This window comes from Leuciscus leuciscus (assembly GCF_965113295.1).
Source record: "Leuciscus leuciscus genome assembly, chromosome: 3".
In the NCBI taxonomy this organism is placed as follows: domain Eukaryota; kingdom Metazoa; phylum Chordata; class Actinopteri; order Cypriniformes; family Leuciscidae; genus Leuciscus; species Leuciscus leuciscus.
In genome coordinates, this window is record NC_138727.1 from 1,054,344 (window position 1) to 1,071,843 (window position 17,500).

At 39.4% G+C, this 17,500-nt stretch overlaps 1 protein-coding gene and 1 long non-coding RNA gene across 5 annotated transcripts in view; one reads left to right on the forward strand and one right to left on the reverse strand.

The window, feature by feature from the left end:
• Nucleotides 1–15,867, reverse strand: part of rasa3 (RAS p21 protein activator 3) — a 59,226-nt gene extending 43,359 nt beyond the window's left edge. For all 4 annotated transcript variants that reach the window (XM_082163794.1, XM_082163793.1, XM_082163792.1 and 1 more), the window contains exon 1: nt 15,707–15,867. In XM_082163794.1, the coding sequence (XP_082019920.1) occupies nt 15,707–15,761 (55 nt within the window). In that variant the 5' untranslated portion in view covers nt 15,762–15,867. The remainder of the gene's footprint in view (nt 1–15,706) is intronic.
• On the forward strand, nt 7,735–12,224 carry LOC309494575. The gene is made up of 2 exons (XR_014204376.1): nt 7,735–9,360; nt 9,546–12,224. It is a non-coding gene; the product is annotated as an uncharacterized lncRNA (long non-coding RNA).
• Nucleotides 15,868–17,500: the final 1,633 nt, after the last annotated feature.

The window sequence follows — 17,500 nt, forward strand, 5'->3', positions numbered from 1 at the left end:
TGAGGGCGATATGATGGCAATATCATGGCGATATGATGGCAATATGATGGCGATATGATGGCGATATGAGGGCGATATGATGGCGATATGATGGCGATATGAGGGCGATATGATGGCAATATCATGGCGATATCATGGCGATATGAGGGCGATATGATGGCAATATGATGGCGATATGATGGCGATATGAGGGCGATATGATGGCGATATGATGGCGATATGAGGGCGATATGATGGCAATATCATGGCGATATGAGGGCGATATGATGGCAATATGAGGGCGATATGAGGGCGATATGATGGCAATATGATGGCGATATGATGGCAATATGAGGGCGATATGATGGCGATATGATGGCAATATGATGGCGATATGAGGGCGATATGATGGCAATATGATGGCGATATGAGGGCGATATGAGAGTGATATGATGGCGATATGAGGGCGATATGAGAGTGATATGAGGGCGATATGATGGCGATATGGACTGTGAACTTTAAAGTGTCTTGGAACACGCAGCTTTGTTTGATGCATTGACGTAATTTCCACTGAAACAGGAAGCTAAGGCGGGACATATTGAGTGGCTCCTCCCCCTTTTCAAACAGCCAATAGTGTTTAGTTTAGCTCACAGATTGACAGCACCATGGAAGCTAATCAGAGCGCTGATGATACGCTGGATTCAACAGTAGAGATGTTTAATATTCCTCTGTGACGCGTCAACGCTCGCTTCGACCAGGTGGTGTTTATAGCAGAGGGGGCGGAGCTTTAGATTCTAGAGAGCATTTGATTGGACAGGAGATGTGATGAGACGTGGTGATGTCATAAAAACCCCTGATCCATTTTAGCGGAAGTGAGAGACTAAGTTTTGAATGCTTATCTCTCCTAAATGCAAATTTTGTCATTGTTTTGAAAGCTCATTCATAACCTTACATATTCATACTAAAAGCTAAAAAATGTGCATTTTGAGTTCAAGGACTGCCTTTAAATGACTGCAGCTGAAATTGTACACAACAACCCACCAAAATAAAAGCTGAACTTGTCAATGGACTCGCTAAGCGGATCAGAAGCACATGATCTGATGCAGACGGTGTTGAGCCGCTGACGTCCAAAGCCAATCCACGGATGACATTCTGGATCTGGAAGCATCTCTGTTTCCGGTCCACTCATAATCACACAGATCCTGATTGGATTACAGCTCGCAGGTCGCTCTGGGGAGCACGGCATTGTGGGATTACTGGAGCGGAGTCATCACTAGATCTAGTGCTGATCAACCCGGGCCGTATGATGCCCATCCAGTCATAATAAGTGCATTTTTCTAGTGGAATGTGGAATGGCAGGGAATTTGACAAATGATGGATGAATAAATCAAAAGTAGAGCTGCGGAATCTAAAGTCTGTCTCAGTTTGCTCTTCTACACAAACTTAAATACTACGGCTGGGTAAAAAAAAATAGATTTTTCGATTAATCTTTTTTTTAAATGTGGTCGATTCAAAATTGATTCTCAAAGGCCACGAATTTATTTTTTTCCATATTTATTGATCTATCACCCAAAAGCCAGTTTTAGTTTTCCTACACTGTTCACAATCTTCCATGTTGCAACTAATGCTGTGAGATTTCATGTGTGTTTGATCTTAAACATGTTTGATCAAGGCATGCGATTAATCTGACTAGTCCAATTTTCAGCATCAATTTTGCATCAAAATCCTGTCTATTCATTGTATGCATTTGAAATATAGAGTTGGGTGCTGTTTTAATGTACACAAGTGTACCTACACTAAAGAGAGTTTAATATACAGGTTTGTGGCTCTTAATTTCTTTTTATTAATTAACCACTTGTAAACTTATGTTCACTTTTCTTCTTTTTTTAATAAATATAGGATTTGTATTAAATCTAGGCCTATATTCATTGAGTCGAATTGAGAGCTTGCGAATCGAAATCGAATTGAATTGGAACATCTAAATTGATACGCATGACACTCGTGTGCGTCTCACTGTATGAACGCATGAACTTCAGCTCCGGTGCCTCTTCAGCAGAGTTTCACCACTTCACTTCAGAAAACTATCGGCAGAAACACAAACTCAAAGCTCCAAAATAATGCTACAGTTTAACTTGAAGAAATTATGACAGAAATATAATACAATGGTAAATCAGAATGTACTTCTGTGTCTCACGTCACTTTAGAGTTCCTACTAGCGGTGCGAACGCAACCAGGAAAAGTTCCTGTGGGAACCATTAGTTCTCGGGGAAAAACCCTGGTGGCTCGTTCCTAGAACTACCCGGTGCGAAAGCCCCTTATAATACAGTTTATTAAAACACACACAAACTCAAAGCTCTTCATGACAACCCGCCAAAATAAAAGTTCGATTTAACTTGAAGAAATTATGACAGGAATATATTACTATTGTAAAGCAGAATGTACTTCTCAAAGTCATAATAACCAGTGCTGTCAAATCGATTAATCATAAAACATGATACACTAACATAAAAGTTTGTATATATATAAAATATATGTGTGTATACATACATACACACACACACACAACTAATCCCCGATGCAACAAGGAGAGGAAAACAGGAAAACAGGAAGTGTGTTCTCCGCTCCCGGCATGTGTTTCCTCTCTCATCGAGACACACCGTTGTGTGTGAGACCGTGATATGAACATTTCTGACCGTACGATCAATTCCAGTTTGTTTTTCCGGTGTGATTCTATAATCGACGCCCACAATCTGGAAAAATCTGGGCTCGGGGAACATTTCCCATGGGATAATTCTGACACTGCGCAGGCGTAATCACGAAACATCTGTAAATACATTGACTTCCACACGTGTGTGTGTGTGTGTGTGTGTGTGTGAGTGTGTGTGTGTGTGTGTGTGTGTGTGTGTGTGTGTGTGTGTGTGTGTGTGTGTGTGTGTGTGTGTGTGGAAACGCATGCTTGTTGCCATGGTGACAGACTCACTGCAGGAACTGTTTCCTGTTTCGGACCTCAGCTGACAATGTAAATGAGTGTGAAATTTGTGAGACAAAAATAACCTCGTCATCATACGGGCAACTCTTTCTACATCTGCATCCCTCAGACACACACACACACACACACACACACACACACACACACACACACACACACACACTCAGGAAAGAGAAATCACACACGAGATCTCAGCTGTTTAGACTGTGATGAGAGCAAAAAGACCCCAGTAATCTCTCACTCACGCACACACACAAACACACACACACACACACACACACGCATCTCCTCTAGAGTTTCAGAGGAGATCTTAACAATATCAATATGAACTCAATCATCTCTCACATTGATTTGTCAGCTCTAGACTCTGATTGAATGACAGCTAATGATCATTTGTTCATGGTTTATTTGAATGTGTGAGGCTCCGTTTTCCTTCACAGACACGCATACGAACACGTTACTGACATCCAGAAAGAAGCCCGTGAACTCGCTGACACACACACACACACACCTCACAACACAAACACTGAGTAGGTGGTGAAGAGCAAATCACAGTCACAGGAAATGAGGTCAGGACGGCCGAGAGAGAGAGAGAGAGAGAGAGAGAGAGAGAGGGAGAGAGATGGAGAGAGAGAGAGAGAGATGATGATGATACTGACAGAGGAAGAAAACCAGCTAACTGGGTAAAGATGAATCATACAGGGATATGTAGAGGTTTGTGCTGAGTTATGGATAGAGTTATGGATAGAGAATAGAAAGGACTGCACGATTTAGCGGAAAAATCTAATTGCAATTATTCTGAATAATATTGAGATTGCGCTCTAAATTGCAGTTTCATAAAATCCAGGTTAGCTGCACATTTGCCCAAAATATCAATATGGCTGTATAATAACAGTAATATTTCATTCATTATAAGTAAACATCAGTAATAATTTTTATTCATTATTATTCATATTATTGGCTACTTAAAATTAATAATGTTAAAATGACTAAATAAAAACTAAATAAGAAATATTACTATTGCGATATTTTTTTTCTGTACATTTAAAAAAAAAACATTTATAAAAAATAATAGAATTCATTCTTTTTAAACTTAAAACTTCCAGATGTAATATTTTAGTTCAAATGGGTTCGGCTGATAAAAAAAGTTTGTGAATCCCTGATGTAAACTAGGTTCTCTGTGGGTGTCATGCAGTGACACACACACACACACACACACACACACACACACACACACACACACACACACACACACACACACACACACACACAGACAGACACACTTTCACTTTGACCATTTACAGTTACTGGACAAACCGCTCCAATAACACACAAACCCTGAAACTCTACGTACACACAGATAAAGACAGACAGAGATAAAGACACAACAGAGCTGGTGAGAGAGAGAGAGAGAGGGAGAGAGGGGGGGGGGGGGGGGGGGGGAGAGAAAGAGAGAGACCCAGAGAGAGAGAGAGAGAAGGAGAGAGAGAGGGAGAGGGAGAGAGAGAGAGAGAGAGAGAGAGAGAGAGAGAGAGAGAGAGAGAGAGAGAGAGAGAGAGAAAGAGAGAGAGACCCAGAGAGAGAGAGAGAGAAAGAGAGAGAGAGGAGGAGAGAGAGAGACCCAGAGAGAGAGAGAAAGAGAGAGAGAGGGAGCTGGAGAGAGAGAGAGAGAGGGAGATGGAGAGAGAGAGAGAGAGGAAATGAGATCGTAGGAAAGGAATTCCGACTGCATTCAAGATGTAGTTCAGCGTCTCTAAACACGAGCGTTCGAGGGACACGACACACACATGTTCAGACACATACACTGCTCTGAGTGAGCAACACGTTTCCACCTATTCAAACTTTGCACATCATGTTTCGTTACAAGACAATGACTGTGTTTACATGCACATTCTTAACCCGATTATGCATAATAAGTCGACACTGTGTGTGGTCATGTAAATGATTTAACCTGTTTTACTTTATCGGAGTAAACTCATAAACGGCTTGATTGTGGCCCATTACCTCAATGTCACCCAGTAACCTGTGATAGGAAAGCGTCTTTAAAGTCACCATGAAATCAAACAATTCCTATTGTCTTCCCATCCAATGTCCAATCAAATCCCCACAGATACAATCAAGCCCCGCCCACATTTGATCTTGTTCCAGAAGCGTTTCACTCAGATATATACGTCACACTATGGAACTGGCACAACTTCACTTTAATGCAGACTTTAAGATAAGGTGACATTGCCCGTGTGTCTCTCCTGTTCCACTAGCGGCACCTGCACAGAGAATGATTGTTTTCAGACAGGTTTGTCAAACACTGTGATGTTTAAAAACGTTAACGTCTGAGAGTCGCTGGAGTTAGATTGCATGCTACACCCATTTACTGTCAACAACCCCGCGCATCAAAACAGGAAGTGGGTGTAGAGTTTCAAATGGCATTTCCTTTTCAGGCTTGAGAGTGAAACCAAAACACTCAGAACTGACTTATATTTCACATTTATGCATTAGAGGATTTGTCAATGAAATGTGGACGTTTCCAGCAGTGGCGGCTGGTGCAACAAACTGAATTATTAATCCAGGACTGAATGTAATTGTTAAATAACAATTTAACAGTGATAATAATGTAGCTATATCATTAGCCTAAAGTTTAGCTAAAACTTCAGCCGGTAGGGTTGGGAAATAGCCAATTGCCAAATAAATCAGAATTTTTGGGCTAAATGGCGATGTATGGTATAATCTGAGTATTTAATTATTATTTTTCTATTTGAATAAAAACATAAACTGTATTTAATAAAAAAAAAATATATATATATATATCCTGATCAATATTGTCCAACAAACAATGTTCATATTGAAGGGAGGGTTTTTCCTGCATAGAGAATTATGAGGCGGCCGCCTTCATCAAATTTCGTGCCGCCTCCGGCTCTCGACAAAACTCGGACAGACAGTCATGGTCAGATACACGTTTTCCACCGTGACGGTTCTGTTGCGGTTACTGCTTGTGTCCATTCTCAAACCGTATAGTGCTGCGCGGTCCGCGGGTCAAGTAGCCTAATAAAAAAACATTCCATTCCAATTATTCGAGGGTGGATGACAGATATAATGTGTTGAGTTTAATAAAGACACGGAACTCTCATCACGCTGAAACGCAATGAACGTGCGTCACTCTACTTTCGTTTTCAACAACGTAATTCTCTTCAGGGAAAACAAATCAAGGAAAACATATCAGGACTCGACAATAACGCTTGTCCGGGACCATAGAATGTGTCCGGGACACGTGTGTTTTTTCTTTATTTGAAGGGAAAAGCGAGAGAGAATTGTAGCCCATCTGGACAAATGCCCTGATTAAAACAAATTTTAATATAAAAATAAAAAAATAACTAAGGAATCACCGAAAACGTGAGGATGATTCTGTTTTATTTCGTTTAATGTAAGTAGGCTACTGACGGTAACAAAGTTGCGCTGTTGAGGCTCGCGCTGTTATTTATAACAGAGTTAAGAAACAATAGCCTAGGCTACACACGACCTGAGTGATGTTTTCCTGAATGCCATCAAGACTGAAACCGAGACTGATTTCATAACAGTTCAATAAACAAATAGTTCAAATTAAGTCACTTACATTTTAGACGCAATGACTGTTATTGTTCTGTTTCAGCAGCAAAAATAGTTCCAAACAAAGATCACCGCAGAACCGTCGCGAATCTCACAGCAACACTCAGCCGTGTTTCATTACTGAATGATTCAGCGTTTTGAACGAATGGGTTGAGTCAAAGATTCAATTACCTATTCATAAACTGCCTCGTTCTGAATAAATCAGCCTTTTGAACGAATCGTTTGAATTAATGACTGAATGGCTCGCTCATTAAGACGGTCGCCTGCCGCCTCCTACTGGCGGTTTAGTTTCAAAGTATCATTCTTTTCAACATTCCTTTTTTGTATATTCAAAAATATTTAAAATAATCTCATTTAATACAGTTATAATTTTTAAATGTAAAGTATTTAATTTGATTGGTAACAGCCTAGAGTCTTATTATTTTAATTGAATATGTATTGATCAAATTTAAGAATTTGAAATGAGAAATGGAGCAAACATTTATGGAAAAAATGCCCTTTATAAAAGGTACAAAAAATTATTCTGAGTGTTTTCAAACAGTGATGTAATGAAACATTGACAATTTAAGTTTAAAGGGAGTAAAGCCTCTGTTTAGGCTATTAAGGAAATGTAATTTTGCCAAAAGGAGAACTTTTATTTAAAATAAATATTCATTTTTTTAATTAGCCAAATTCAGTGTGATATGTTACCATCAAGGACTAATTCATGCATTTGCATTCATGCTTAACACTGAGAATATGAATAATTGTAATATGATGATCAGATGCAGATATCTAAATCAAAGATTATGGGCGGTTTGCAGGTGGATTATTTATTTTTAACAGTGGATTGGGGTGACTCAAAGTGCACCAGATTAATGAATTTATCTTTAAAATGTACAAAATTTTCTTCAGGGGGGCATGCCCCCGGACCCCCCTAGAGGTACCAAGCTCCACCCACAAAAATAATGTGGGAAACACATTAGGCTATATTATGATTTACGAAAAATACAATTTTTATTACCTTATTATTACATTATTAGGATTTTACCACCTCCGCCTCATTTTGAGCCAGGAAAAACCCTGGAAGGTTATAAAAACAAACATAGTGTGACCTTGCTGTCTATCTGCAGTCTATCCAAAAAAGGGGTCAAATCAGATTTCATTCTAGCATCGCAACATTACAATCTAAAAACGAAATAATCCTTTTTAAAGAAGTAGTTACATTTACTAAATTAAAAAACAAACAAAAAAAACAAAGCTAATATCATAAAAATACACATGTAGGTTTGAAATTCTCTAGCACATTTATGTTCACCAACAACAACAAATATTCAACAACAAATATTTTAGCTAAATATATTTATAATTTAGTGTTAATGTATAATTTAGTCAGAATAATTGCGCTCCTCTTCTATTGAACGCTCCGTCTGTTCGGCGCTCATGCACGCGCCGGCGCTCGTTCACGGAAGTTTAGCTTGCAGAAAGCTCGTCCACTCATGACAGCAAACTGGAAATATTGACTTTCTAACATTTACAGATGGAGAATATGTCCGTGAAATGTAAGTTATGCACTGAGGAAATTATTGGATGTCACTTCAGCTTATGGCTAAATATTATTAGAGGTATATTTGTTTCCAGCAATCGCTGCACAAGTGAAGTTTACGTATGATGACGAAAGCACGTTAGAGCGAGCCCTCCCGGAACACATAGAGAATGCATTGCAGTGCCTGCAGTTCGGAAAAAAAAATCTTTGAATGTAAGTCTATGGGAACACTGGGCGATTCTCGGCCATAGTGAAATTGCCCAAAAAGAGGCGGTACTCCACAGAACGTGACTTGGCGCTGATTGGACTATATCCAGAGGCAGAACAACAGTGAGTGACTGCTAGCGTAACTCTGTGGTTGGATGAGATTGTGATTGAAAAAGTCCCTTTCACACCGCCGCTGGTTTCCAGTGAGTTTGTTTTATGAAAAATGAAAAATACAATCTCAAACAATTCGCTAGCAACTATACTGACATAACAAACCAGCAAAATAAAGTCTATTTCACAATTGAAGATCCTCCGAACAACAACCAATCACTGTAAAGAATTCACTGCCGATGGAGAAAGATGCTGAGAGTAGAATGATGTAGTTAAAGTATTAACCAGCAGGGGTTAACTGGTTAACTGTGTTCAGACTGGTGAGAGCGGTGTAACCAGCAGGGGTTAACTGGTTAACTGTGATCAGACTGGTGAGAGTGATGTAATCAGCAGGGGTTAACTGGTTAACTGTGATCAGACTAGTGAGAGCGGTGTAACCAGCAGGGGTTAACTGTGTTCAGACTAGTAAGAGTGGTGTAACCAGCAGGGGTTAACTGGTTAACTGTGATCAGACTGGTGAGAGCGGTGTAACCAGCAGGGGTTAACTGGTTAACCGTGATCAGACTGGTGAGAGCGGTGTAACCAGCAGGGGTTAACTGGTTAACTGTGTTCAGACTGGTGAGAGCGGTGTAACCAGCAGGGGTTAACTGGTTAACTGTGATCAGACTGGTGAGAGTGATGTAATCAGCAGGGGTTAACTGGTTAACTGTGATCAGACTAGTGAGAGCGGTGTAACCAGCAGGGGTTAACTGTGTTCAGACTAGTAAGAGTGGTGTAACCAGCAGGGGTTAACTGTGATCAGACTGGTGAGAGCGGTGTAACCAGCAGGGGTTAACTGGTTAACCGTGATCAGACTGGTGAGAGCGGTGTAACCAGCAGGGGTTAACTGGTTAACTGTGTTCAGACTGGTATGAGCGGTGTAACCAGCAGGGGTTAACTGGTTAACTGTGTTCAGACTGGTGAGAGCGGTGTAACCAGCAGGGGTTAACTGGTAAACTGTGATCAGACTGGTGAGAGTGATGTAACCAGCAGGGGTTAACTGGTTAACTGTGATCAGACTAGTGAGAGCGTTGTAACCAGCAGGGGTTAACTGGTTAACTGTGATCAGACTGGTGAGAGTGGTGTAACCAGCAGGGGTTAACTGGTGAGAGCGGTGTAACGTGCCGTCCCTCCCAATAGGGCAACTTTATTAAAATGACTGTGCAGATTAGAGATAGTCATTACACAAGTTTACAATCATCCTGCAAGATACTAAATGATACAGTGCAGTTACATGGTGAACATGAATGATATTACTGAAATTAAAGACTAACTACCAGTCCAGTTAAAACACAGATTTAACCTTCAGCTTCCCAGCATTACAGAAATAAACACAAGCTGAGTGAAATGCTTCATAAAAATATTTACACATTTGATCCGACTATGAAACATAATGTAATATAAAATAAATTCTGAGAATACGCTGAAAACTTTTACTTTGAAACAATTTTCACTCAGAAATTGCTAGTAAATTTCACAAAAATATTGCCTGATGAAGGTCGTGAGACCGAAACATTGCAAATAAAATGTTGATAATCGTTTGCAAGTATTGATAGTGTGCTACAAATAATTACAAAGAAATGGCAAGCAACACTTTGAATGAAACGTGAAAAAACTGATATAGTATTTTCTCACTGAATGTTCCACAATCTGCTGTGTTATTAAATTATCAAGAGACTTTTATACTATTGTGACACTTATAGATCCACTCATGTAAGTTATAATGTTATAAAATATAGATCCGAGTCGCTAAAGATCAGAATATTTAGGATAATAATGCTTGGCGAAACACTGATGCATTTAAGGGTTAATATTATATTATTCATAATAATTGTGAGAAACATAATGAACACATTAATCTCAGCATTTTTTTTTTTTTTTTTTAAACAACTAGTCAACTCATTTTTCAGACAACTCGCTTTGCACATTCCAGTGTGTCAGCTAACTGACCCTAGTCTGGCCATTATGACTTTGCTGGTCCATAAATCCGGCAGTATGAGAGTTATATATTGGATACGCTCTGTTAACTTCTGAAGGACGTGCGTCTGTTTGCCCTGCATGAGTGTGGAAGGTGGAAACAAGGACAGAAACTCACGAGGCAGGTGGAAATATGCGGATATTACAGGGCAAAGCGGGAATCCACCATCAACAGAAGCAGATATTCCAATGAGAGCGCTTGATTATGTCAACAGGAAACGTGTGTTGAGGTTTACATGAAAACACTGATAAACGTCTGGCAGATTAGCATGACACAAAGAGAGGAAACCAGCTCATTTAATTAAACTAGGTACACTTTTAGTTTTCCTAAATACTCCAGAACCAATTCTTCAGCGGTATTACAGGAATACAAGTTCAATCCGTGAGTCATAATTGCCATCTGTGACATCACTTCGAGTCAAAATCACAATTATTTATAGAATATTGCAGTGTTTATTCTAAATGATTCATCTGTGCACATCATCATTATTGTGTTAAATTGATTTTCCTGTTAATCTTGAATCAGAATAAGTTCCTCTTGCAGCATCTCTTCTCTTCTCTGATGACGAGGGCGGAGCTATAACCTGTCACTCACATGACATCAGCCAATAGCAAACCACAACCATCCAATCAATTCCCCACAGACACAATCAAGCCCCGCCCACATTTGTTCTTGTTCCAGAAGCGTTTCTCTCGGATATACGACACAATAGAGGAGAAACGACCAGCGCAACTTCCGTTTCATGCCAACTTTGAACATTACTAAAGAGGAAGAGGCGTGTGTCATTAAAGGTCTATCGTCTAGACATGCGATCTATCAATAACCTTCATTACATTAACCAGCTGACTGAGTGAACTAATGCCAAGAGTTTAGAAAGGTCCAACAAAAGTGGCCTAAAATAACAACTAAAAAGGCAATGACCACTAGTTAACATTAACCAATGTCACAAGCGGGCGCATGTTGTTTTTCCATATGCATGATTATTAGATTAATCATGCAGCGCTAACATCACTGATAAATCATTCACAATATGATCATGAACAGGGTTTGAAATTAACTTTTTCACTCACCAATTTGGCAACTACATTTTTAAGTTATCGGCCATTCAGAACTTCTACTAGCCCCCAAAAAAGAGAAAATAACCAGATTAAGAACGTTATATATATATCAAATTTTGATTTCATACATTCATTTCTTATTCAAACTAAACCCTGCCATCCAGCATCTCCTCTCTTCCTCTTCCATCCTCATCCTCTTCACCATAATGTGTTTTAGATGACAGATCAATACAGGACAGAGAACATCAGAAACTGTAGGATGCTGGAAAATAACAATGTCTTTTCTGTTCACCGAATGCTTTTTAATCTTCACTATTGCTTCAATGCAAATGAACAAGCGTGTCGTTGTGTGTAGTGTAGTGACGAGTGTGTTCAAGTCAGCAGATATGAGCAGATTATGAGCAATACTGTATTTAATATATCATGAGGACTCACTAGTATTTGCACTAAATCTGCACTGATTTGTCCTCCACGAACTTCCCAGCAAAGTGAGTAAACATAATAACAACACTCGTGATTCGTCAGCGTTCCCCGCCACGGCTGATCATTACACGCGTTTGTACAAACCCTGATCGGGAATGTAGAGAGTAAACCGAGTCAGTGTGTTGATCTGAAATGTGAGTGAAAGAAGGAAATTCATGATTCTCCACTTGACAGACAATGGGAACTTCCATCTGGTTTGCATTATCCCGCTGCTTCCCAGGAATATGGAAAAAAACAACAAGCAGCTCTGCAGATCATCCAGCCAAATCAGGAAGTGATGTGAAACCGTTTCCTGTTTCCTGACCCCTAAAAGCCCTCAGTGTTTTCCTCCAGACACGAGATCCGTCGGGAAACCCGGAGCAGAACTCCATATATGTTCCCGAATGAACAGGGAGCCTCCGGTTCCTTCCGTCGACACGTCGGCCAGATCTTAAGTCTACTGACCTGTGACACAATTATCAGCAGCGCTCCGAAAAACACCCATGATGCACTGTGCACAAGAGCAGCGCTCCGAAAAACACCCATGATGCACTGTGCACAAGAGCAGCGCTCCGAAAAACACCCATGATGCACTGTGCACAAGAGCAGCGCTCCGAAAAACACCCATGATGCACTGTGCACAAGAGCAGTGCTCCGAAAAACACCCATGATGCACTGTGCACAAGAGCAGCGCTCCGAAAAACACCCATGATGCACTGTGCACAAGAGCAGCGCTCCGAAAAACACCCATAATGCACTGTGCACAAGAGGATTCAAGGCATTTAGAGGAGTAGTTCACTTCACTTTTACTCTCCCCACGTCATCCAAGATGTTCATGTCTTTATTTCTTCAGTCAGAAATCAGAAATTAAGGTTTTTAAGGAAAACATTCCAGGATTTTTCTCCATATAGTGACTCCAATGGGGTCCAACGGGTCGAAGTCCATCATTTTATCCCATAAAACTCACCAAAATGACATATTTAAGCGCTTTTTCCTTTCAAATTATTTCGTCACGTCTTAAAATATCTTGACTGTAACTCGACACCCTTGCCTCATTTAGTATGCGTGGTTCTATGAATATGCAAATGAGCCCCGCCTCCACTCACTCACTCAGCTCAGAGAAAAAATATAATTTTATGGTCACTTTGCCAGTGTTTTATCAACACTATCCAAGTTGTCTGTGACTCCGAATACAACGCAAAATCAACAAAAAGTCGCATCTTTTTTTTAGTGTGTGATCCTGTATAATTCTGCAACATATTAGGCAAGTATTTTGTTTCGGCCACAACCGCTAGCTTTCATCCAGATATGAAACATCCGATGCTCTCACAGATCTGATGAAATATCTCCAGCCAATATATATAACAGCATCTGCATCACATACGTATTCATTAGTTTCAGGACAACTTGCCAACAACGCAACGGTTGACTAGCAGAGAGAGAGAGAGATGTTCAACGGGACACGAGACTCTCTCAGTTAAAACAAGGGTGTGACGACCGATAAGACCCACCAAGACCAGATTTCACTAAGAGATCAGGCTGGGTTTCCTCTCGCTGTCTGGAGGAGCGTGAAGTGGAGCCGTCGACCGTCACTACTTCTCCAAAACATGCCGAACGCTGGTGAAGCAATCGGGTTAAAAATACCAAACCGCCACACAGAGACGTGAAGACGTTAGGAAACACTGCGTTTCATCCAGCAAACATGGATCTGCTCTGTTCTCACACTCACGGCACACTCGTGTGTATTTATGTGCAAAGTTCACATTCAGTTCTGTGATAATAAAGTTACATTATGCGACATTATAAAACAATCAAGTAGTTGAGATTTGCTATATATATCTCGAGTGTGTTGTATGCATGCGGATAAAGTTAGACTTTATGTATTATCACAGTAGGGTGTTAATAATAATTTCTCCTTTTAATGCCAGCAGCGTTTGCATTATATTTTTGGCAGAGACTGTGCATGGTCAACTTTAATGTTAAAGAACTGATGTTTGTCTTGCGAGGGATATTTAAGTCTCGTATGAACGTGTGCAGCTGCACTGTGGTTCATATGGAAGAGAAGAGCCAAACACGTGTCCTGGCGGCGCGCCGCGTTTACTGTGCCATACAGAGATTAGATTAGACTCTGTGTGTGTGTGTGTGTTCTGCTTTAATCTGAGTCAAAAACAACTCAATGACAGCAGCTCACACACACACACACACACACACACACTCATTCACTTCATACATGTGTGTGCTGGAACAGCAGAGATGAAGGAAGAGAACAACAACAACAACAACAACACACACACACACACACACACACAATGCACAAATAAACGCACTCACACACACAGAAATGCTTTGCCCATTTCCGCCACACAAGGTAAATCTGCTTTGGTAAATCATAATAACATCATAAAAAGCCAAAATTATGCCATAAAGACACAATTTTGACTGTCATAATTTCCACTTTCCACATCAAAAGTCATAATTATGACTTAGTATGTAATAATTTCGACTTTTCATCTCATAAATATGACTTAGTATGCCATAATGTCCCGTTTTAATGTCATAAATATGATTTACAAAAGCATGTTTTTGTTTCCTATGTGACAGAAATGGGATTTCATACTTTAAACAATACAGATGTACGATTTCGGATGTCATGCACACAGTCAAACAGAAATCTTCTTCTCGGGGTTTATCATGTTTACATCAGTCAAACCGCATGCCAACAGTGAAACTGAGAAGAACACAGAGAACATATGACTGTCTGTCTGACTATCTATCTGTCTGTCTGACTATCTGTCTGTCTGACTATCTGTCTGTCTGACTATCTGTCTGTCTGTCTGTCTGTCTGTCCAGGAAGAAAATCACAAGTATTTCTGTTGTTTCAGTCGGAAAGAATGATTTCATATGCATGTTTTACTTGTTGCAGTGCCTGTATAAATGATTTCAGATGCATCTTTTTATGAGTATCGTTTATGAGTCAAGGGCTAAAAGTGTTCTGCTCCTTCTAAACATCCACAGCTGGAACGACACACACACACACACACACACACACACACATCTGTCACACCAACTAACAGGGAACATTCCCACAGCCTTCACTAATGTTCTGCATGTACATGTTCAGATACAACGTTATAATAACATACATAGAACGTTCTAATAACGTTCTGAGAACAACATTTTTAGAACATCGATATAATGTCATGTTAATGTTAACCTTCTCGGAATATTACAAGTAAACATTCAAAGAATCTTGTGAGTAAAAAATACGGCCAGGAGAACGTCGTATCGAAACCTTTAAAATAAATAACGTTCAATCACGACAAGAAAACTGGACATTTGAATGTTTTAGAAACATTACAAATCACAAATCAGAACATAAATGTGTTATCTGTCACACACCGGACCTGATCTGTGTTTATACACTGGAGGAAAACACACGTTTACGACACGAATAAACACACAAATATCGTGTTTTCGCGCATCTGGATGTGCAGCTATTTGCGTCCAGTCAAGACTTTAAACTAAGCTGAGGCGTCATTCAAACAAATATATGAGTTTTTTTACATTGTAATACGTTCAAATGCTCCATATATATCTCAACTAACAGCTGAATGAGATTATTACACGTTCATTTTGAGTATATTTGTATGAAAATCCACACATTCTCACAATAGACACGCGCACTGCGCGCGACCGTGTGATTTCAGTTAGAATGGTCTCGCGCATAAACGTTCGCTTTCATTCGCGCCAGAACTCACCGATTTTTATTTTGACACTCTGGAAAACCCGAAGACCTTCCTCTTCGACCGCCATGCTCGCAGCTCCAGCTCTTTACCGTTACCGTTCGCTATCCGCCACTGTCCCTCTCTCTCTCTCTTTCTCTCTCTCGGTGTCGGTGACTCACCGGACTGAGTGCGCCGCGACAACACAGCTCCAACGCGAGCAAGGGGGAGGGGCCTGGGAAGGTTTATCGCGTGCTGATTCGACGACAGCGTGGTTGTGTCATGAAGTGGGCGGGGACTATCACATTACAGCCGCGTCTTTAGCGAAAACGTCGCGTCAAAATCTATGGAGGACCAAACCTGCAGAAATTAAAAATGAATTAATTAATTAATTAATGCATAAATAAATACATGAATAAATGGAAAAATAAATAAAAGAATGAATAAATAAATAAATAACATTTAAAAGAAGAAAAAAACATGATTAAAAAAAAAATCATATTTATTTTATCAAGTCGTTCATTCCTTTATTTATTTATTCATTCATTTGTTCATTTTTAATTTCTGCAGGTTTGGTCCAGTTTTCTAGTCGTGTCAAGTTTATTGCAGATGTTATCCAAATTAGTCATCCTGAAAACACTTACTATAATTGAAAGTCACAGTTGTCTGTAATTTTCACACTCAAAACAATTGTCAACACTGTTCCACTTTTGCACTGTTTTCTGAATCACATTCCCAATTTTGGCCTAATATCATGTCATTTTACTTTCAAAAATAAAAGTTGCTGCCTTAAATTCTTAAGTACAATCAACTTGGATGATTGTCATGATTTAAGTCATTTTAACTTAAATTACATTAAAATGAGTTGAATCTTGTATACCTTATAAAAAAAAACGTATTTTGTTAAAATAAGTTAAAGCAATGTAAAAAAACAAAAAAAAAAACATATGTTGTCATTACTTATTGATCATAATATTTTTTTTACAGTGTACCAAATTAACAAACTTGCACTTGCCCCATCAGTGTCACTTTGATATTTCATTCCAGACTTTCTGAAATAAAATGTTCATAACTTAACCCTCTGGTGCTCTTCGTGTGTCATTTCATAATGTCAAGGAAATTAATGTACTATATTTTAGTTTGATAATGTTTTTTATTTAATATTTTGCATTTTTATGGGATTTAATTATACTAAATTATATTCACGCTGTATTTATAATCCATTTATTCACTTTTATAATCCATTTATTCACCATTTATTCACGTGTTTTTGAGCATAGACCTGAAAATTACATTTCCAACTTAAACTGTGGCAAATCTTGAACGCTTTAGAGCGACGGACTGGAGTTTGATCTCTTTTCAAAGACGACACTTGGCAGATTATTGCTGAGGTGGAAAAACTTAAAAAAAGTGAACTTAAAAAAAGTAACATAATAAATTCAAAGCTATAAATCCTAAACAAGTTGTGTTCCAATTTTGAGATGGTTGATATCTCAGTAAATGAGCTTTCAGTGAGTGTGTTCGGCTGCAGTACCGAACGCTTCCACTAGAGGAACTTCGTTTCCCATTCATTTCCAATGCGCAAGGAGCACAAGTGTGACTTATTCTTTTTTCCGGACCATTTAACCTGTTCCGAATCATGTCCATGCTCATACAGAAAGTGCCAAATCCTTTACCAAGTTTCGTACCATTCCGATGAAGTAAAAAATTCAACAAACAATAAAAACCGTAAAACTAAGAGCACCAGATGGAACACAGTAACACGGCAGGTTTGGTGATGTGACTGAAATCTCCTCTTGGTGGTGAAGAGAAAGAGTGAAGTTTTAGCTG